At 46.3% G+C, this 24,360-nt stretch overlaps 1 protein-coding gene across 3 annotated transcripts in view; it reads right to left on the bottom strand.

The window, feature by feature from the left end:
* Window positions 1–24,360, bottom strand: part of LOC147609093 (uncharacterized) — a 150,566-nt gene that overhangs the window by 89,967 nt on the left and 36,239 nt on the right. For all 3 annotated transcript variants that reach the window (XM_086788808.1, XM_086788810.1, XM_086788809.1), the window contains one exon: window positions 10,259–10,537. In XM_086788808.1, the coding sequence (XP_086644934.1) occupies window positions 10,259–10,537 (279 nt within the window). The remainder of the gene's footprint in view (window positions 1–10,258; window positions 10,538–24,360) is intronic.

The raw sequence follows: 24,360 nt of genomic DNA, 5'->3' as shown, positions 1-24,360 counted from the left end.
CCAAGGTACTGCTTGCCCAAGCACAGTGCTCATCTACAGGACACTGCCCATGAGTTTGTGAGTTGAGTTTCAAAGAGAGAAGAGGTTTTGTCTGATCATACGGGTTTTTTATTGTCCTTTTCCTACTACAAAATCAGGGTTGATGATCTTTCTGTGGTTGATTCATGTCTGCTCATGGCTGTTTTTCCTATCTGCTTCAGCAAAAAGTGTCCCACAGCATCAAGATTCAACATGACTCTCAAAAAAAGCCTCTTCTCTCATGTCACATTATCCAACTTCTTTGAGGAAAACCTCACACCAACTAATCAAGTTAGCCCAAGGTTTGATCTCAATAACTAACAAGGCTTTTTGTGGAAAAAAAAGCTGTAAGTATTCTGCAAAAGCAGAAAAGCAAGCCGTCTATGCGAGCTAGACTTAGGTTGTTTGATAATGTTAGCTAGACTTAGGCCGTAAGAGGCATCAAGCTGTGGGCAGAAATGTCAGCTATCTTTCTTTTTTTTCCAACTAGCCTTAGGCTCAATATCCACCCGTAGTTATCGTCTTTAACCGCCCGTAGAAACTTTTTCATCCATCCGTACGCAATGCCGCTGAGGAAGCACCTTGTGGGATTTGAACCCAGGGCCTCCTACTCCTAGACAAACACCTTTACCACTTCAGCTATCACCTCATTGGCGAAATGTCAGCTATCTTTTCTTATGGTGCATGCATAAATAGCTTTGTTGCCATATAAGATCCGTGATGAGATCTAAAGCGTCGCCTGGTTTCCCACCTTCCCACCCCCTAGCCCCCAATTTTGCCTTATGTCACCCTCCGGCTTGCGTGCCCGGTGCTCATCATCCTTCCACCCCCCTCTCTGCCTTCCACTTCTTTCCAGCCCTTTGTTGGTCCCTTCTCGAGCCCCCCGCCCTGTTGTTCCATCGCACCCCTGCCCTCATGGCCTCTTCATCGGTTTGCAAGCTCGGGGGGAGCCACCAACATGTCATCACGCTGCCCAGCCACCTTGAGGAGGGGCTGCTTCTAAAGCCACGTGGAGAATTCAGGTCTCCTGTGTAGTGCTTCATTTGCAAATAGATGACACACGGCTAGAGCCTACCCTGGATGTCATGCCTGCAAGGACGCCCCTCAGACCCACACCCAGATCAGCTCCAAGCCCCCCTGATAGGAGCGGAGGAGTCCAAAGGCCAGCCCCACAACTCTCCTCAGCCAGATGAACAGGTGCTTCGTAGTGGTTCTCTCACAAGACGTGGATGGAAAAGAAGCTAATGAGAGAGGACCCTACAATCAAACCTATTCAAGCAAGCAAACCATCTAGCATGCAGGAATCCAATAGAACACAAGCAAGCAAGAGTAGGGAAGAGGGAGATCTCACAAGTATTCGATTGCAAGGGAATGAATGTGTATTTTGTAATGACAAAAATGACACATACACAAATGACTGGTTTTCACACCAGGCCAAACAAAACTTAAAAATAGTCCATTGGTACTACTTCTAGTCTTAAGAAAATATGTACATGAAGTTGTGACTTTCCAATTATTAAGTTGAGATTAAGGCCGCTTTATAAAGTCCAAAGCCATCATACAAGAATTGGGCTTCGGTTTTACAGGCGATCCTCTTATATGCAGATTGCATAGTCCTCATCTCGGATTCACCAAAAGGCTACAAAGACATTTGGATACTTTGCAAGCCGTCTCTGAGGCATGGGACCTTACTGTGAACCTTGGCAAGACCGAGGTTATGATCTTTAACACCACACCACAATGGATTGGTAGATTTACCCACAATTTACATACAGAGGAGAGAGAGAGTGGAGTACGTCACCTCATGTGTGTACTTGGGAATCATTTATACCAGTCCATCATTCTCTATGAGGAGGGCAGCAGAGGCTAGATTGCCACGAGGGGATGCAGCCTTGGGATCATTAGAGAAGAGAAGTGTGCTCATGTACAATTCCAAGACCTAGAACAAAGCTACGGCTATTTGACACATTGGTCACTCCTTCAGTATTATATGGGCTGCATTTGGGGGCCAAGCTTACATCACAAGCAGCGTCACCACGAAACGTTTCAACCCTGAAACGCGGAGTATCAACCAGAAACGTTCCACACCGGGAGAAGTATGGACCGAAACGCCTATGTATATAAAATTAAGAGATATTTGGGCTTATGTTAAAGCTCCCCCAAAATCTGAAATTTGGGAATTTGTGCCCCATGTACCCAATTTTGGGCGAGTTGACATTTCCTCCAAATTGAGATTTGGGAGAAATTTGAAATTTGCCCGAAATCGGGCACATAGTGCCCAACTTTCCCCAAATTTCAGATTTGGGGGAGCTCCAACATAAGCCCATATCTGAGATTTTGGGGAATCAAAAATTCATAGTTCACCTAAATCTGAAATTTGGGCAAAATTGGTCTCAATGTGCCCAATTTCGGCCATCGGGCTTATGTCGCAATTTCCCCAAATCTGAAATTTGGGAAAAAATTGGAAACATTGGACAACTGCCAATGCCCCACAACTTTGACAAAGTGTGTGTGTGTGTGTGTGTGTGTGTGTGTGTGAGAGAGAGAGAGAGAGAGAGAGAGAGAGAGAGAGAGAGAGAGAAATGAAATGAAATGAAATGTTATATTAACGTCTTCAAAAGACCAAAGTGACCTATGAGACCAAAGTTACAACCATGTGACATCTGATACACTGTCTGAAAAAGAAAAGAAAGAACTGAAGGTAAGTATCTAGCCCCACAATACATCAGTAGGGGGCATCCGGAAGCTGCAACTAGGGAGAGTGGGAAGCTAATGCTACTAGTCAAAATGGGGTACATGAGTACATGGATACAAAAGTGACAGTGAGTACAACAGTATATGGTTGCAGTCGTAATCATCCTAGGAGCTCTAGCATGGGTCTCTGCCGGATGGCCTGGATATCTGCCATAGTGAGATGCCTGGTCGGACGAGCCCGATGCCTCGCAATGCTGCTCTGAATCCTCCGGTGTAGGCACCGTCTCCGATGTGAGGATCCGCGACCCCTCGGGCGTCTAGATCTGCCCAACTGGATAGCTCTCTCAACTAGAGTCCCACGGGGTGCCCACTGCTGGGCTGTCGGCTGTGTGTCCTCCCGGGTAGTCCCTCTAAAGACGTCAGTAATCTGTCTCTGTGTGGAATCCCTGCCAGTCGGGCGTCTGCTCCTGATAATGGACTCTCTAAGCCTGCGGATCTCCAGGAGATAAAAACCCAAGCATCGGTGATCACAATAGTCCCAGACTCTAGCCAGTGGTCCAAATCCCTCTCTGAAAAGGCAATGGTAGCGCCCTCGAATCTCATAATATGCTGTGCAGCGACAGATGTAGTGCTCCTCCGTCTTTGGCTCTATCCAACAAATCTCACAAATCCTGTCCCCTGGAGGTATGCCTCTAAATCTACCTGTCTCTATCTCTAACTGATGTGAAGAGGTGTGGATCCGCCCAATGGCGCACCTCAATCCATGAGACAGATGGGTATCCATGTAGCTCGGTCTAAGTATAAAGCCATCCTCAGTGGTGCGGAGAAGATGGTCTCTATAGAAAGCCATCTTCGTCCCCAACTCCTGTGAGGGCTCTAGCCATGTCCTCCTAGTGTCCAACTAAATGAGGTCCTGTCTGATGCCTCTACTAATCTCAGAATGTGTCAAGGTGAGAGAGGGTGCCTCCAGAGAGTACTGGTAGGGTGGAAGTCTATCTAAACTAAACCCGTGGAGCTCAAACCAGGATGCTATCTACCCATACCAACATGAAGTGTCTCCCTCCATGGCTAGCTGATGAGAGGGCTCTAAAGCAAGTCGTGCATACCAGTGTCGGGGAAGCTCCCAGGTGCTATGAATGAAGGACACTGATCTGGCAAGAGCCTCGACTACGATCGGTGGTGCTCCCATCTCGGCTCTAATAATCTCATGGGGTACCGAGGCCTTACCCCGAATCATCCTGGAGATCATAGACACAAGTGGTCTCTCCATCGATCTCCATCCATCGTATGTGCATCCTGATCGACTGTGACGATCTAGGCTAGGCCCCCAGATCTGTACTCCATATAGCATAGCCGATGTGACCAGCGTGTCAAAAAGCCACAGCTTAGTACCTGGCTCTTGAAACTGTACCTCTGAGCACATCCTCTCTAGACCTCCTAGTGTTGCATATCCTCTAGTCAATCTGGCCTCTGCTGCCCCCCTCATGGAAAATGTGGGCCCAGTGTGAACACCACTCCAAGATGTGTGTATGAGTCAACATACTCCACTGTCTCGTGCCCATATGTGAAAATATGGCGCTGATCTCCAAACCCACTGAATTGAAAGAGAGAGAGAAAGAAAGAAAGAAGAAAGAAAGCTGTATTAACGTCTACTAGAGGCCGAACTCGACCTATGTGGAAATAGCATTTGGGTTGGGAGGTGATTAACTGGATTCTTTTCATAATTAGAATGGTTCATAGCATAAGTAAGAAAACTTTCCTCGCAATTCTTCTCATAATAAGTTTGCTCCACCATTACCTCCATTGAACCCAAGTCGAGCTTGGAATTCCCTCCCGCTAGCATGCACGCACGCCCCCACCACAACCCCACCCCCCCCCCCCCCCCCCCCGGGTTGTCCTCACTAGCCCCTCTTCATCTTGCCCCCCTTCCATTAGCCATGCCCGTCAGCACCCATCCCCCCTTCCGTTAGCCCTGTCCGGTAGCGCAGAGCCTGCTTGCCTTCCATTTGTCATTTCCATCTCGCCCCCCTCCTGTTGATCCCTCTTGCTTGCCAGTCCTCCGCCCAACGCGGCCTCCTCTCCGTGCCTAGTCGTTCCACCTTCGCCTCTCATCTTCTCCGCTAACCCCGACCTCCTTGTCTCTTCGCCTGTCTACCCCCGTTTCCAACTCCCCCTCATCACCGTTTGCTTTCTCCTTTTCAGCCTCTGCTTCGTCACGTGTGCACACGTTTCAAGAAAGATGGTAGGATCATGCGCTTCTGGGTGGATTGCAAAGGCTTGAACAAACTCCTTGTCAAGAACAAGTATCCTTTGTCAAGGATGGATGACCTAGTAGATCGTCTTCAAGGTGTTTAGTATTTCACAAAGATAGATCTATGGTTAGCCTATCATCAAATAAGGATTAAACCAGAGCACGTGCCTAAGACTGCATTTTGGTCGCACTATGGCCACTATAGGTCCTACCTTTTGGGTTGACCAGTGCTCCTGCTACTTAATGAACGATTTATTTCATCCATATCAAGGAAAGTGGATTGTTGTCTTCTTGGATGACATTGATTTACAATAGGTCATTGGAAGAGCACATATAGCATCTAAGAGTCTTCTCACACGAGAGAAGTTGTATGTTGAGGAGTCAAAGTGTGACTTCGTCCAGAACGAACTATTGTATCTGGGTCATGTCATCTCAGGTGATGGTGTGAGAATTGATCTAGATAAGGTCTGTACGGTCCTACAATGGACAATTGCACAAACAATTAGACAAGTGAAATCATTTCTTGGTTTCACTGGCTTTCTCAGGAAGTTCATCGAGCCTTATGCTAGGATTGATGCCCCCAAACTCAACTTTTATGGGAGGTAAGAACCTCCACTTGTTTGGAGTGACAAGCTTGATCATTGTTTTAGAGCAGATCGTGGATCCTAATAAACCTTTCGTGGTTGAAACCGATGCCAATGATTATGCAATAGGTGCTACCCTGTTCTAGGATGGGATACGCATAGTCTTTGAAAGCAAGAAGCGTTCACAAACATGAATGAGGTATCCTTTTAAGAAAAGTAGATTAGTTGTCCGCTCTTGCTTCATTTACCGTGAACATTCAACAAGGGTTCATGGGTTTTATGCATGGTAAAACACTCATAACATTAAGAAGATCTCGCTGAAAATGATTAATGTCGCACAACTCAAATGAAACTTGAAGAGTATGGACCATGTGTATGTGTTACATCTTTGCCATGAAGAAGATAAGGAGAGAAACAAGCGTGTGTTGTGAGGATATGGAACAACTCTTGAAGGAGCATAAGGATGTGTGCAACGTGCCGAAATATCTACCACCAAAGTGGGAAGTTGGCGATGCTATAGAGCTTGAGCCAAATGCCAAAACGGTGAGCAAGCCTCCATACCGCCTCTCAAAGGTGGAAAAAGATGAAGTGGCCAAGCAAGTTCAAGAACTTATGGGCATGGGGTGGGTTATTGTCCTTTGCAAATTCTTGTAAACAAGTGGCACAGCGTCTTGATGGATTTTGTAATTGAACTACCCTGGACTAGTATAGGGACAGTGATTCAATTTGGGTTGTAGTTGATCCATTGACAAAGATGGCAAGATTTATCCCTACCAAGTCGTCGGTAAGGAGTCACAAGTTGGCTCAACTCTTTGTGAAGCAACTATATAAGCCCTATGGATTGCCTGAGGACCAAATTCACTGCACAATTTTGGCAATCAATATTCTCCAAATCGGAAACACACTTGAGCAAGTCATCTTCAGATCGTCCTGAGTCGAGCGGTCAAACGGAGAGGACAAGGTCGATATGCTGAGAACGTAGTTCTCCAAGAGACAGTCTGAGTGGGAAAGAGATCTTCCACAAATTGATTTCTTGCAAGATATGCAAGATATGCTGAAAGTTGCAAGGGACATAGTAAAGAGTGCTCAGGATCACACTCATTATTACGCTACCAACAACAAACCTCAACACTTTCACGAGAGGGCATGTGGGTGTATCTGAAAGTCCTAAAGGACTCTAAAACAATGCTTGCTAGCAAGCATTACAAGTTATCTTCTCATTTTTTCGTCCTTACCAAGTCACAAAGAAGATTAGTGATGTGGCTTACCAGTTAGCACTACCTCTTCGAATCAAGATTCACCATGTATTTCACATCAGCTGTTTGATAGAACGTCTGATGAGATTGTGATTGTGGATGAGATCCCAAACCTCATGGACATGACTAGATATATTCCTATGGAACTTGAGTTGGTTCTCGATCAACGTACTAGACCATTTCGGCATACCATCTATTATGAGTACTTCATCAAATGGAAGGGATGGTTTGAAGTCGAAACTACATGGGAGTTAGTGCGTAGTATAAAGAGTCGCTTCCCTAGATTCATTACTAAGGACATCAATGGTTCTTAAGGAGAGAAGGGTGTTACGTCCTAAGACTAATCAGCGTTGAGACCTTCATGTTAGGTTAACCATAGCCTAAGATTTAGGCATCTTAAGTGGGGGTTAGTAGCTTTTATGAGACACTATGATCACATGGGAAACAAGAGTATATTGATCATCTATGTCCATTTTATATTGCTGTTGAGCTTGAGGTGAGGCAACTACCTCCACTATTGTTGTTGCATAATTACGCATTCTCCCATTGGACATTTTCACTGATGGTCAAAACTCACACAATAGAGAGATAGAGAGATAAGTATATACCTAGATGAATCCAGGAACATGCCCAAATTCACCTTTTAGGAAGGTGCATGTTAATATACTCATGGTAGTCAACCCACAAGACTATATAACTATCAACTCCATTATGTATAGTATGGACTAGATACTACGACATCCTCACTAACGTCATTAGTGCCCAATAGTAGGCTACGCAATAGTGGGTGTAGAACTCTGTATCAAGATATGCTCACACACGCACTCCACACACACACACACATAAATAGTTGGAGGACTTGTCACTTGAGATTAAAGCAACAAGGTTAGTAAGATTATATTTTTACTCACCTTGGCATTTCATATGCTTTCAACCTAGGACTACGGTCGTATTTATTCACACAATTATGTGTAAGAGAGGTCTCGCTTACACAATTCACACTAGTATTTGTAAGAGAGGTCTCTCTAAAACATAATTCACACTAGTATATGTAAGAGAGGTCTCTCTCTTCACAAAGGAGTTAATTTTTCCATGGTTCCTAGCTTTATAACCAAGTCTTTACTAGGTGTTAATTTATCATGCTCAATACACGGTAGCGAGGGATGACCTAATCTACCATGTATTACTAGCATGAAATATGTACAATCCAGAATAGACATATTCCATGGTACAACTGCTCTCGAGTTTTCGGTGACTCAATGATAGCCGACCGATCAATGAATGCCTATGCCTAAGGCCTAGACTCCTATTTATAGTGTCGAATGTTGGTGAGTTGGCTACCAACTCTAACCCTAATAATAATGTCCAACGAAGTGTTTTCACACAATAACCGAATAACTCTATCCACATTGGACTACTCGTTGGGCGTTTGGACAACATCACACTCAAGAGAGTGTGTATGCAACATCCCCTCCTGTTTTAACTTGGAGCATGGGTGCAAATGATGCTCCACTCCTCCAACCCAGTACAGATTGTCTGGTCCGACCTCGCTCTTTGCTCCACACACTGGTCCGAACTCCAATAGCATGGCTGCTAGACCTACTATCTCGAATGATGTCCCCACTACTGCCTCCTCGGGAACTACGGGCACTGGATCTAGCCCTTCTCCCTCCAGATGCTCAACTGGCATGGTAGACACCTCTATGGAATCGCTCATTTCATCCTCCTTCTTAATGGATTTGGAGAGAAAAGTTGTTGACTCCTCTTTGTCCTCAAAAACCAGAATGGACTCTGAGATGGGTTGTCCTCCATTTGTCTTGATCACCTCGAAGCATAGTAGTGTCTACTCCCTGGGCTCATCCTCCAGAATCTTTCATGCTTGGATCTCTTGTCCACAACCTGCCAACTTGATATCAAACACCTGGATAATCTCCTCATTCCCTTCTATCCTATATGAGGCCATAATGCTCTTGTAGAGATCTGAGTTGGTGGACAATGCTTTACCCCAAGAAACCAAAAATCTCTCTAACATGTGCCGAAACTCCATGTTACGTTCCCGCCGCACATGTACTTGAAGAAAACCAAGACACCCTTGTGGTCAAGGACTACGCGAAGGTTTCTTCCTTGCCTGACTAGACATACTCAATGGTAGTCGTGCTTCCAAGTTCTCAATGACTCGATGATAACTCACTAATCAATGAATGCATGGCTAAGGCCTAGACTCCTATTTCTAGTGTTTAATGTTGGTGAGTGGGCTACCAACTCTACCAACCCTAATAATAATGTCCAACTAAGTGTTTTCACACAATAACCCATTAGCTATGTCCATAGGGGGCTGCTCATTGGGCGCCTAGACAATATTACAAAAGATCAAAAACATAAATCCGACCACGTACTCGGCCTCTCAGCTGGCCAATGGGTAGAAGTATGTCCACATCACACTCAAGAGAGTGTGCATGTGCATGTAACATGCAACGAGGCTATTGAGGGCACTCTCAAACACCCCCCCCCCCCCCCCCCAAAGCTGAATCCTTCCACTCCATTTGGATTGACATCATTCATACCCTGCACGGCCAATGTGGACAGCTTCAGCGCAGATAGGATCACATGATGCGTAGACGACACGAGGCCTTCTTGTGCACATGGCACCAGGGCCCCTTTCTCTCTGATCGGGCAGGAGATCACTTGCCATTATAGGCCGCCAGTGTATCACCCCCCCCCGGCCCACGGGCGGCGCACTCATGAGGTAGTTTCCCACCAAGAGCAGCCAGCCATGGAGGGAACAATCCTCCTTATTTTCTTTTGCCTCTTATGAGGGTTCTGAGCATGTACACTTAGCCTATGGCTGTTGTTCTCTTTCTTGGGAAAAAAAAAAAGAGATTTGTTGCCTGCATCCAAAATCTGCACAAAGCCTGTCGTTGAGGTTTATCAACATTCCTAATAACTTGGAGGTGGTTCGTCTTATATTGATTGTTCACATGGTGATCCTTTTTGAAGGCCAATTTGTTAACAACTTTTCAGTTCTGGAGCAATGAGGCACTTATTCATGATTAAGAAATTCGTTTGCTGATCCTGATCCTAATTGCTTAATTAAAAATGTCTACCGATACTAATAGTTAAAGATCAATGGAAGGAAAAATCTTACAAAAGACATTACAAGTATGTAAGTGTCTGCATGCATGCGTGTGATGAACATGATTCCTAACAAAAGATCAATATATGACACATCCACCAGACAACATCAGAGAAACAATACATGAAGTGTGTCTGGGTGTGTTCATTATGTAACAACATTAAAAACATAGGAATATAAAGTTCAACATATGACACACACCCATAGAAAACAATGCATCATATATTACACAACACATACAAATCACACTACCACCTTGTGCATCTTTCAACCACCCTCGCCATTAAAGAAAATGGTTAAGAAGAAGACTTCTAGTACTTGCCTTTTCTGAACGTTCACGCTCCTTTGCTTTCTCTGATCGAGATTCATAACTTTTGATCAACTCCTTCCCAAGCATACTGTCAAGAGGCACCCTGTCTACTGGCTCCCAGGTGCAAAATTCGTATCCTAAATTCTCCCATTTAATACACCACTCAACACAACTACCAGACTCAAACCCACCTTCCCCTGTACACAATGAATTGAGTCTCCTGGAAAGCATCGTTGCCCGTTTGCCTATTATTCGGCAAGGCTTAGCCCATTCTGGATCCCACCTGGGTGCCTGAGAGCAAATATCAGAATGACTAGTAAGTTTTCACCTAAGACAACCGATATACTGTTTATCATGTAGATTGTTTGTAAAGCCTAACAAAATATATCACAGAACTCTATTCATCAACAAGATCTGTCCAAAAAAAACTGCTCAAGCTTCTAATCCATGTTGGTAAGACCAAAACCAAAACCAAAATTTGAGCTTAAGAATTAGGTGAAGAAATGACAACTTTGAAAAGCTGCTAAAACATCTTATCTCACTTAATGACCTCTCTCTCTCTCTCTCTCTCTCTCTCTCTCTCTCTCTCTCATCCCCAGCTATGATGTATGGGGCCCTAACCTCTCCACATATGATTAGCATCAGATAGAAACCGCAGATCCTCATGATCTCTAGGATGATTCGCTGCAAAGCATCAGTACCACATCAGATCGTCAGAGCAGAGCTTGCAGTGCCCCCCATAATGGTAGAGGCTCTATTTCAAACCAGCCTACATCAGACGTATCAAAGGCATGGGTCCAAAGAGACTACCCCGCTTGGCCATGGAGTCCTCACAGAGTATTTCCACAGCGGGCCATCACCCATCATGGTATGCTGCAGTAGATGAGTGGTTCTCAACACATGGGCTCGACATGGATAGATTACCGCCCTTCCAGTATGATGATGACTCCCCATACTTTACACTCTCAAGAGAGGAGAGGAATAGAGTTCTAAGACTGGATTTGATCCAGATGCACACCAGGGAGACTTGGTCGGGTCCCCTTCCCACCAAGATGCAGTACTACAGAGATCGTTTCCTTAGATTCACAGAGGATGGATTTGTCAGACGCCCAGACTATATATGGATGTACACATGTCTCACGCTATGAGGGTGACTATTGGTCAGATCAGAGTTTTTCCTCACACTCTGGAGATTGAGGCAGGGAGAACAGCACGGACCCCTAGAGAGGACAGAGTATGCAGATTATGCCACAGAGAGGTAGAGACAAAGAAGCATTACATATGCAGATGCCATGTATATTATGAGATCAGAGGGAGATACCACTGCTTATTCAGAGAGGATTTTGGCCCACTTAGCCGGGTGGAGTGTCCTGATCAGAGTTGCTTAGGCCTTTTCCTCCTTGAGCTACACCGACATAGAGAGAGGCTTCTACAGGTGCAGAGCCAGAGATCCCAGCCATAGATCACCAGCTTCTTCAGGCCTATCAGCGAGCCACATCCCCCTCCCCCTATATCATCTACCTCTCGATGAGGGCTGAGACCTACTTTTACCTTACCATGTCAAATGATGGACATAACATCATTTGGCCAATCTTCATAACTCAATTTTCTCCAAGATATTTTTAGAAATTTTGAGCATGGAACTTCCATTTTATCACATACTCATTTAAAATTCAATTCTTGAGAAGCTTTTCTTCGACATCCAAAACTGCTATAGGTTCCCATTCCACTTGACCTTGAGCGGGAAAGGCGAGCTGCTTATCATCTAGTGTATGACTCGGATCTAGTACATACTTCTTCAACACAAGCTAACATTAAATTCACTATGGACCTTCAAGTATGGAGGAAGTTAAAGTTCATAAGCTTGATCTCCAATTCTCCTCGTGGTTACATAGGGTCCACAATATCTAGGTGATAGCTTCTTGTCCTTTCCCAAGAAAGGTGAACTTCTCTTGGGTCATACTCCAAGAGAAACCATATCATCATCTTCAAATTCTTTGAAAAAACGCTTCAAATCGGCGTATTGCTTTTGCATGTCCTGTGCAGCTTTGATATCTTTCTTTATTAATCCGACGCTGCTCCAGCTCTCACGGAAATCGTGGGGGAGTATTCGAAGTCGAGACTCCCCGAATGAACGTACAAGGGAATTCTATCGTCCCTACAGCTATTTTTGCGAATTTTGCAGAGCCTGTCTGCATTTGACGATCCATTTCATCTAACATCTAATTTGACACTTCCACTCTGGATCAAACCAATTCAAAGGCGTGACACAATCTTGTCTGTAAAGTGCCTTAAATGGACTCATTGCTAAGCTTTGATGATGAGATGAATTATAAGCGAACTCTATCAAACGAAGATAAATCATCCACCTTTAGGGTTCTCGTACACAATGCTCGAAGGATATCTTCAATTACCTGGTTCACTCTCTCGATCTAGCCATCAATTTATGGATGATAGGTAGTACTAAGATCTAGAAAGATTCCCACAACTTTGAAGAAAGCCGTCCAAAAACGAGATGTGAACTTCGCTAAAGAGCCTCTCTAAAGAGAGCAAGCATGCACAAGGTAGGTAATTACTGATGCAACTAGGAAAGTCACTAGGCTTTTCATCCAATGCACTTTGTCTTTTCACATTGTGTGCACCCCACGATGGAAAAAGGCCATGAGGGCAATCAACCACATTGGACTAGAGAGCTCAGAAGAGAGCAACAAGCAGTGGAGGTGGACATGGAGCCATTAAAAGCCACTTGGATCAACTATGGTTGCACATTGTTATGTGTTGGGTGGTCAGATATACGCAAGAGGAATGTGTACAATTTTTTGGTATCCTCTTACAAGAGCACTATGTTTTTGCGTGTCATTGATGCATATGTGACTGGGACAATGGTGACAGGAGAGTTAATATGGTCACACCTGCGAGAGACTATCATGGAGATAGACCCACAAAACATAGTCCAAGTGGTCACTGACAATGGTAGCAACTGTCTCTCTATGGGACAAATGCTAGAGGATGAGTTACCGCAAATTGTATGGACTCCATGTGCATCCCATAGCCTAGATTTGCTCATTGAAGATTGTGCAAAGATTGGATGGATTGCTGACATCTTTGAACACTGCGCGTAGCTTGGTGAAGTTTGTTACCAAGCCTTAGCAATGTATCGTACCAATAGTGACTTTGAGCTTATGAAGCCCTCACAAACCAGGTTTGCATATATATTCATTGTGGTTGAGAGGCTAGTGAGAGTCCGACAGGGACTCATGCGAACAGTGGTCTGCTGAGAGTGGAAGAGCTAGGAGGATCATGAGCACCAAAAGGCAATTGCTTTGCACACAAAGTCATGCAAAAAGGTTGGCAGAAGGAGGCAAAGACTTTGGTGAGCGCTCTTCAACCAATTTGCAGTGTTCTTCGCATCACTAACATATATGCAATGCTGTATGAGGAGTTGATGACACCTACTCGTGCCACATGAGGATCAACACAAGCATTATCAGCATGTGCTAGTACCACTGTAGCAGAGCTAAGACGAGTGTGGCAGCTCAAGCAGCAACGTCCTCTTTTGAGAGTGATGCTGAGTCAACCGAGGAGGCTGCTATGATGAGGACATCGAGGATGTTGAGGAATGAGTGCCGAAACTCCAGATTGAGGACTCTAGTCTTTGTGGCTATCAAGCTCCTCTAGTTTGTCATGCATCTATCAGCATGCTTTACCTCGTGTATTTGAGGCTTCAATTTTCTTTTTTTGTATGAACTCAGGATTCACACTTTTTGTAATCACTTTGAGTGTTCAGTGGACCATGTCACTTTTGCCTACTACTGTATATATTGTTTCTTGAGTTTTGAGCACTTGCCATTATTGATGATCGAATTCGGATCTTGATTCTTGATGTTGCCAGTTTATTTTTTCCAATTGGTCAATTGGGTGTCCACTGTAATTGGTCACCCTGAATCTTTAGTTTTAACTTGTAAACATGTTTTAATGTGGAAATGATTCATGTTTAGTTTGTTGCAACATATTTTTTTGCATATTATAAAATTATATATAAATTTTGGGACCTGTAGCCTCCCCCCTTGTATCAAAAATTTTTAAAGCATCTATGATTTAAAAGAAACGATTTTTAAACATTTCCGAAACGCTAATGAAACGAGTTTCAAAAAACCCCTTGCAACTATAACAGGCACATGCATTGGTAGCTCTTTCCGTGAAAAGGAGCATTATTCCTCATATTCGCTCATTAAGACTGCAACGCAAGCTTGGGATGCGCTTGCTATGCTTTACCTGGTGCATAACAAGGCATGAGGAGCCTACTTGCGCAAGAAGTTAGAGTCCGAGCATATGAATGAGAGAGATTTAATGGATGAGTTCCTCACAAGAATCAAAGAACTCAGGGAACAACTTGCATGTAATAATGAGAGCTATATGGACAGTTCATTGGTGTCTCCTGTACTTGCAGCTTTACCAAATTCATACCAGAGTTTTGCATCCACACTTCGCTTATCATGAAGGGTAACCCTAATGCCCTTACGTTTGATAAGTTCATTGCAATGCCCTTCAAGAAGAGCAATCTCAGCAAAACCATACAAGAATGCGTGTGGGAGATTACGCATTCGCTCCGCGAGTCAAAAAGGTAAAGACAAAGCCTGTTCTCATGGCGGCTATAAGCCAAAGGCAAAATCAGCCCAATCTCTTGGCAAGGATGCCGAAAAGAAGAGTGATAAGCCTAAGAAGAAAGGCAAATGCAACTACTATCGAAAGCCATGCCATTACATCAATGAATACAGAAATCACATGGGTGTATCCGTTGAAAACAAAGGCAAAGGTTTTATATACTTTAGACACTTAGTTTCTATGAATGAAAATATGTCCACATGAAAGCATAAAATATCAATGCAAAGTGTCTTACACACCTTAGCAAAATGGTGTGAGCTAAGAGGAAGAACAAATCTCTCATGGAGATGGAACGTTGCATGGTTAAAGACTAGGATTTGCCTCATGTTTTTTCGTTGGAGGCACTTATGTGTGCCACTTATGTGCTAAGCAAATGCCCCACCAAGGTCTTACAGACAATTACCCCTTATGACGCTTGGACTGGCAAGAAGCCCTCTGTGGCTCATTTGCATGTTTTTGGTTGTCTTGCTTAGTCTCTTGTACCTAAGCAACATAGCAATAAGCTGGATCATAAGGCGATAAATTGCATTTTTGTGGGATACAGCTTAGAAAGCAAAAAGAATATAGACTCTGCCATGTGGCCACAAGGCAGATTTTAGTGAGCAGAGATGTCTTTGTTGAAAACTCAATTCAACCAATGCTTTTATGCTTGAGTTCGGCAGGCTGCAGAGGACCGCTCAGTAGATTATAGTGTTCATGACGGCGCTAAGCACACCAAAACGGCCATCAAACATATGTATATGTACATGGAAGGGCTTTGCGTTTGATTTTCCCCTTCATTCTTTTCTCCCTCATTTTCTATACATGCTTACGATTTTAGTTATCCCAATAACAAGGCTAAGGTTTCAATCCATAACATGTGCAATGACCAAGGTTTTCCAGACCACACTTTCATGTTTGTGAATGCTTTTACTCACAAGGGGCCCATAATTATAAATGATCCGGCCTTTATTAATCAAACTTGTCCACAATCATTAAAAATGATGTGAACTCGCTCCAATAACCTGTTTTTAGGCTGTTTCTCACACAACTAAACTTCCAATCAATCCTGTGACCTATCAGGCAGACACCTCACGTGATCCAAAGCTGTTCCTAGGCGCCCAGAATGATGTCAAGGGTGCCTAGAACCCAATCCTGGATAACCTGTCCAAAAGTCCTTAAATCAGTAAAATACTCGGGAGATAACCATCTGGGTGCTCTACTTCACCAAGGAAATTTGAGCCATTGTACATCGGCCTTGTCTTTTTCTTTTTTGTCTTCTAACGTCGCGTGTACCCATGGATCACATGTAACATCTTTTTTGTCTCTCAGACCCTTTCAGTACTTAAGTAGGCGCTAATAAAATCTCTCTCTCTCTCTCTCTCTCTCTCTCTCTCTCTCTCTCTCTCACACACACACACACCTAAATCTAGACCCTCCACCCACTAGCTGCAGATACAAGACAACCTCAATTGCCATAGAGATGTACCTCTGGCAGACACTTTTTGGGCCCCACGAGGCGACCATGGCAATCACCACCAAAGCTCACCTGGACAGGAGAGAGCACAGATGTCATAGACGAGCCTCTAGCACCACCTAGAGAGCCAAACATCCCTATCCTCGGAGATCTAAACCCTACACATGCTAGCTATCACCATTCGGCTATACATTTGGACCACCCTCCTACAATTATGGACAAATCTCCCTTTCATGAAATTTTGTAGAATAAAAGCTATGTTGGTCACCAATTTGACACGACAAAAATCCTGAAATCTCGGATCCACTTCTTGGCATCACCATGGACGGCACTGGTCTGGCCCCCATGTAAATGCACAGTCTTGGGATTCGGAACTGTAATATGCGGAAGCTTCGGAGAAGGATCGGTACTTCAAAACTCAGAAAAACAGCACTCTTTTCGCGACGGAATTAACGCACAAAACTGAAAGACGATGTGCAGAAAATAGAGAGAGAAGGGGGAGATGGAGAAGGACACAGTATTGGGTCCCAATTACCCTCTGTAGGGCCCCCACCACGGATGGTGTATTTGCTTTATTAGAATGATGTAAATCTGAAACAAATACAAAGTACTTGACCTTTTCTTGGCTGGAAAACCTGCCCTTGACCTTCAGTCCTTCACCCCTTAGCTTTAGCAAACCCTTGGCTGTCCTGGCCCTTGAATGCTTGATGCTCTTGGTGAATTATGAGATAAATGATGGGATTATGGGCTGGGGTATTTATACCCCTCCCTTCATGCAGTCGGCTGGCTTCAGGACAGCCCACGACTGAATTTCATCATTAATTGCTTTCACACTCAATAAAGTGTTTTCACACTTGTTTGAAGGCTGTCCAGCCTGCGCACATGTTCTGGGCAGCACCCTGGCTGCTGGGCATGCTGCGCATGGGTGTGGGACTGCCCCCCCACACCTGGCCGCCGGCTGTTAGGGTTTTAGTCTCTGTCGGCTGCCTGTCCAGGAGCTCTGGAGCTGGCCGACAACCCCTCCAGCCCTTGCCTTGGCTGGTGGGCAATATCTTGGGCCCTCCTGGCCCCTTGGGGGTGGTTCTATACCTCCCCCATGCCCATGCTAAATATGCCAATGCAAAACCTTGCCCTGGGGTAGCCCTATGGGCTGGCCCCATCTCTACATGCAAACTACATGCCTACAGAGGCCTGGCATCCAGTTGCAAACCAGATACTCAGCACATCTGACATCATTCCAGAGGGAGACTCACAGCGCGGACTGGCACTGCTTCATGTGCAGGACAATGCACACCTGACCTTGGACTCATGTGCAGGACGATGCACACCTGACCTCGGACGACTGAGATGGATCCCTGGCTGACTCGTCCCGGACCGGGCTCACATGGGACCAGTTCACCATCCCAGGTCTTGCACCTTCTGTACAGAAATGTCTACGTGGCATCCAAGTGCGGGATGCACGTGACAGGAACACTCGAATCCTCATCCTGGCCTTTCTATGGACAGCATTAGTTGTAACACGCGGAAGCTCTGGGGGTCTTCTTTCAGCCCTAAACACTCTTGGAAACATGCTGATGCAAATCGCAGATATGGAGAGAGAGTAGAGAGAGAGAGATGTGCTGGAAATTCAGTATAATAATATGGTACAAAAAGGTACCTCCATTACAGCCATAGGCTGCCTTGTACAAAAGGTGGTAAACACCCACCTTTCCTGACTGCTCGCTTAGCCTGCAAGTGGCTTATGAGCGGAAAGTTTGGAATACCTGGCTCACACTTAATGGTCACCGGGGTGTTTGACACATTCCGATCAATCTGGAACGTGTGCTTGTCCCACTTGACATCAGGAAGAAACTTGTGAAACCACTGGATACCCAAAATTATGTCTGCTCCTACAAGAGGGGCAACCATAAAGTCACGCACAAATTCTATGCCCTGAATGACTAACTTAGCACCTAGAGCTTCATACTTGACGCTCGTTGTCATACCTGTGCTAAAACCCTCAACCTGTTTGTCCACCGGAGTCAGCTCGAAACGGGCACGCCTAGCGGCCTCTTCCGTGATCACATCCTCCGTGCTGCCGCTGTCAAACAAGACAACGACTCTCTGGCCACCTATGTAGCCAAAGGACTTGAGCAATTCGTTGCGCTCATACTCCTGGTCATGGGCGCCCTTCTGCTTATCTTCGAGCTCCCGGCTAATAATTGCTCCAACTGAAGCACCGGGGGTTGAAGAACTAGGGGTAGCCGCTGGGGTCTGTGTGGGAGCTGTGCTCACCACGGAAGCTGTGGAGGCGGCGGCGGCCTTTGGAGGCTTCTTCGGACAATCCCGAGAAGTATGTCCTTTTGTGTGACAAAAGTAACATCTACCCTCCTTCCTGTACTGAGCAAGCTCCTCAGCACTCAACTTGCCACCTGTCTTGCCTGCCTCCGCTTTCTGGTCTGGAGTAAGCTTAGACGCATTGTTCGAGTTCTTGGAGCCAGAGGCTCCCGGGCTCTGTCCTGGGGAAGACCCCGTCTGGTTCTGGCTTTTGCCCCCCGAAGCGTTAGCCTTGGGAGAAGCCGGCTGGGAAGTCTTGGGCTTGCCACCATTGTGTGTCATTTCTGCACTCTGCGCAAGCGAGAGTGCGTCCTCAAAGGTGGTTGGTCTAAACATACGCACCTCCCATTGGATGTGCGTGTCCAGGCCATACAAAAACTGCCCTTTCTTGTCCGCATCAAATAAGCCTAATTGTAGACACAAGGTCGAAATTCTATTGGCAAATTGAAGGACTGGTTGCACATTCTGACGCGCACCCCTGAACTCGTCTTCGAGTCGCTCAAGGTAGTGGGGCGGTAAAAACCGCTGCTTAAGGTCACGGACGAACTCGTCCCACCCATAAGCTGCCATACCTGATCTGGTGTGGGCATGAGCCCACTGAGTCCACCAAGGAATGGCCTCACCTTCCAAATACCAACGGGCTAAGATCACTTTGTCAATATCTGATTTCCTAACTGCGGCAAAGTAAGCTTCAAATTGATGTAACCATGAATACAGAGTAGTGGGATCGAGTTTACCATTATACTTACTGAAATTCATTTTCTCGGGAAAATGATTCGAGGGCGCCGCCGGTGTCAATCTGGCGTCCAAAGCTCGGAGGTAACGCTCGTGTTCCACTCGTCGCATGGCTTCGTCTTCTCGTTGTCGAATCTCCAATGCACGCATCTGCATCTCAAGCAAGGAGCTTGGCTGCGGCTGTGACCCCTCGAGAGGGTCCCTGTGACGAGGATCTGGGATCTGGGGTACGGAAGGAGAGGGAGGAGGAGATGGAAAACGCGACGCTGGAGAGCGAGAACGCTCCTCCAGAGCCAAAATCCGCGCCTTCTGCTCATCCAACTTGGTTGTCTGGTCTGCGATTGCTCGCATCATCTGCTGGAACATGTCTTGTACACTCAAGCCGGGTGCCCTAGCTGGGCTGCCTGGTGCACTCTGGTCCCATGGTTCTGGTTCTCTCTCGTCGCCGAAGTTCGCCATAGCGGGAATATGCAGGTCCTTTCCGGAACGCAATGTGACCATCCACTATCTGTGTGGGAGACTTCCGGAGGCTTCCGACGGCTAAAAACCAACCGTCCTTCGAGGGACAGGAGTCACTCCGAAAGGGGTAGTCCACCGGAATCTAAAAACCAACCACACGAGCGAAAAATTTTCTGGTATTCTTTGCTGAATCTTTGTCCTTGAAGTGAGCTCTGATACCACTGTAATATGCGGAAGCTTCGGAGAAGGATCGGTACTTCAAAACTCAGAAAAACAGCACTCTTTTCGCGACGGAATTAACGCACAAAACTGAAAGACGATGTGCAGAAAATAGAGAGAGAAGGGGGAGATGGAGAAGGACACAGTATTGGGTCCCAATTACCCTCTGTAGGGCCCCCACCACGGATGGTGTATTTGCTTTATTAGAATGATGTAAATCTGAAACAAATACAAAGTACTTGACCTTTTCTTGGCTGGAAAACCTGCCCTTGACCTTCAGTCCTTCACCCCTTAGCTTTAGCAAACCCTTGGCTGTCCTGGCCCTTGAATGCTTGATGCTCTTGGTGAATTATGAGATAAATGATGGGATTATGGGCTGGGGTATTTATACCCCTCCCTTCATGCAGTCGGCTGGCTTCAGGACAGCCCACGACTGAATTTCATCATTAATTGCTTTCACACTCAATAAAGTGTTTTCACACTTGTTTGAAGGCTGTCCAGCCTGCGCACATGTTCTGGGCAGCACCCTGGCTGCTGGGCATGCTGCGCATGGGTGTGGGACTGCCCCCCCACACCTGGCCGCCGGCTGTTAGGGTTTTAGTCTCTGTCGGCTGCCTGTCCAGGAGCTCTGGAGCTGGCCGACAACCCCTCCAGCCCTTGCCTTGGCTGGTGGGCAATATCTTGGGCCCTCCTGGCCCCTTGGGGGTGGTTCTATACCTCCCCCATGCCCATGCTAAATATGCCAATGCAAAACCTTGCCCTGGGGTAGCCCTATGGGCTGGCCCCATCTCTACATGCAAACTACATGCCTACAGAGGCCTGGCATCCAGTTGCAAACCAGATACTCAGCACATCTGACATCATTCCAGAGGGAGACTCACAGCGCGGACTGGCACTGCTTCATGTGCAGGACAATGCACACCTGACCTTGGACTCATGTGCAGGACGATGCACACCTGACCTCGGACGACTGAGATGGATCCCTGGCTAACTCGTCCCGGACTGGGCTCACATGGGACCAGTTCACCATCCCAGGTCTTGCACCTTCTGTACAGAAATGTCTACATGGCATCCAAGTGCGGGATGCACGTGACAGGAACACTCGAATCCTCATCCTGGCCTTTCTATGGACAGCACTAGTTGTAACACGCGGAAGCTCTGGGGGTCTTCTTTCAGCCCTAAACACTCTTGGAAACATGCTGATGCAAATCGCAGATATGGAGAGAGAGTAGAGAGAGAGAGATGTGCTGGAAATTCAGTATAATAATATGGTACAAAAAGGTACCTCCATTACAGCCATAGGCTGCCTTGTACAAAAGGTGGTAAACACCCAAATTCTTGTCCTACTCTAGGACCCTAAGGATCCACTCCCTAGAGGGGTGAATGACTAACACAATGTGCCTTTGGTGCTATTTATAGGCTCTTGATTCAAAGCTGGGCTGGTCGACTGCTGTCGGACCAGCCGACTGGCCCTGGACCTCCATAAACCTTGGTCGGGCTGCGCCTCTCCAGGACTGGAAACCCATAATGCAGCCGACGCTTTTTGGTACAGCCGACGCCCTGTTTCTTGGAGCCGACTGAATCCCCTAAGTCCTCCAGGTCCTACTCCAAGTCCATCCTATTGTCTCATCTGCACCTTGTGCTCCAAATCCTAGCCTTATCTGGTTCATACTCTTTATCTGGCTGCCTCTTCTAGACCAGCATCCGAGAATGTCCATGGCATCTTTCATGCACATGACATCCCCCTCTGCTAAACTTGATGACGGGATTCCAACCTGTTCTTGGATGATTGTCATCATCCCAATCTTTTCCCGAAGTCCCTCTGTCATTCATCCATCCCTGGCAACCCTTTTCTCTGAAAGCCCGGCCCGGTCTCCAAAACCACTCTGTCTCAGAATAAGATCTATGCATCTATTCCATCTAGTCCACAATCCATTCCTGCCCTGACTCCGAACACAGTCTTGGTCTTCATTCTTGAGAAATGAGTCTGGCACTCTCACATCACCCCTTGGAGGATAAACCTCCCTTGGGACCGTTGCTCGAGAACCTATCTGGCTCGCGGGACTGCCATGCCCTCTGGCTCTATGGAACACCACCAACAAACCTCCTGGGAGCTCTTCCCGATTCTGTGTTCCTTGCCTTGGGCTTCGTATCCGTGTACTTTCCTGTACCTTGGACCTATACACCATCATATGGGACTGATTCAGTGTTTAGCTTTGCTGAGCCTGATGCTCTGATACCAACGTAACACGCGGAAGCTCTGGGGGTCTTCTTTCAGCCCTAAACACTCTTGGAAACATGCTAATGCAAATCACAGATATGGAGAGTAGAGAGAGAGAGAGATGTGCTGGAAATTCAGTATGATAATATGGTACAGAAAGGTACCTCCACTACAGCCATAGGCTGCATTATACAAAAGGTGGTAAACACCCAAATTCTTGTCCTACTCTCGGACCCTAAGGATCCACTCCCTAAAGGGGAGAATGACTAACACAATGTGCCTTTGGTGCTATTTATAGGCTATTCAAAGCTGGGCTGGTCGACTGCTGTCGGACCAACCGACTGGCCCTGGACCTCCATAAACCTTGGTCGGGCTCCACCTCTCCAGGACTAGAAACCCATATTGCAGGCGACGCTTTCTGGTACAGCCGACGCCCTGTTTCTTGCAGCCGACTGAATCCTCTAAGTCCTCCAGGTCCTACTCCAAGTCCATCCTACTGTCTAATCTGCACCTTGTGCTCCAAATCCTAGCCTTATCTGGTTCATACTCTTTATCTGGCTGCCTCTTCTAGACCAACATCTGAGAATGTCCATGGCATCTTTCATGCACATGACATCCCCCTCTGCTAAACTTGATGACGGGGTTCCAACCTATTCTTGGATGATTGTCATCATCCCAATCTTTTCCCGAAGTCCCTCTATCATCCATCCATCCCTGGCAACCCTTTTCTCTGAAAGCCCGGCCCGATCTCCAAAACCACTCTGTCTCAGAATAAGATCTATGCATCTGTTCCATCTAGTCCACAATCCATTCCTGCCCTGACTCCGAACACTGTCTTGGTCTTCATTCCTAAGAAATGAGTATGGCACTCTCACATCACCCCTTGGAGGATAAACCTCCCTTGGAACCGTTGCTCGAGAACCTATCTGGCTCACAGGACTGCCATCCCCTCTGGCTCTATGGAACACCACCAACAAACCTCCTGGGAGCTCTTCCCGATTCTGTGTTCCTTGCCTTGGGCTTCGTATCCGTGTACTTTCCTGAACCTTGGACCTATACACCATCATATGGGACTGATTCAGTGTTTAGCTTTGCTGAGCCTGATGCTCTGATACCAATGTAACACGCGGAAGCTTTGGGGTCTTCTTTCAGCCCTAAACGCTCCTGGAAACATGCTGATGCAAATCGCAGATATGGAGAGAGAGTAGAGAGAGAGAGAGAGGTGTTGGAAATTTTGTATAATAATATGGTACAAAAAGGTACCTCCACTACAGCCATAGGCTACCTTATACAAAAGGTGGTAAACACCCAAATTCTTGTCCTACTCTAGGACCCTAAGGATCCACTCCCTAGAGGGGTGAATGACTAACACAATGTGCCTTTGGTGCTATTTATAGGCTCTTGATTCAAAGCTAGGCTGGCCGACTGCTGTCGGACCAGCCGACTGGCCCTGGACCTCCATAAACCTTGGTCGGGCTGCGCCTCTCCAGGACTGGAAACGCATAATGCAGCCGACGCTTTCTGGTACAGCCGACGCCCTATTTCTTGCAGCCGACTGAATCCCCTAAGTCCTCTACGTCCTGCTCCAAGTCCATCCTACTGTCTCATCTGCACCTTGTGCTCCGAATCCTAGCCTTATCTGGTTCATACTCTTTATCTGGCTGCCTCTTCTGGACCAACATCTGAGAATGTCCATGGCATCTTTCATGCACATGACACTGGTATGGTCCCCATATGAATGGCTTGGTCTTGGTTCACACGGGCAAAGTCTGGTCCCCGAAACTGTGACACAAGACAGGTGGCACTAGTCTGGCCATACCCTAGCATGACAAAAAGTACATCTGTTAGGGGGTCGATTAGGGTGGTTTTAAAGAGAAGGTCTGCATTGTAGGCCGACCAGTGCATGTGTGAGGTTTGTAGGTTTCTCATGCAAATTTCAGTTTCCACGGCTGGGTTAATGCGTTACCATGCCAGGATTTACCATTAGGGTTCCCCTGAAGAAATTTTCATGGTGGGGTTGAGGTTCATGTGTTAGGGTCTAGT

This window comes from Cibotium barometz, chromosome 52 (genome assembly GCF_041138505.1).
Source record: "Cibotium barometz isolate CiBa-2024 chromosome 52, ASM4113850v1, whole genome shotgun sequence".
Lineage (NCBI taxonomy): Eukaryota > Viridiplantae > Streptophyta > Polypodiopsida > Cyatheales > Cibotiaceae > Cibotium > Cibotium barometz.
This window is presented reverse-complemented; position numbering and strand designations above follow the sequence as displayed.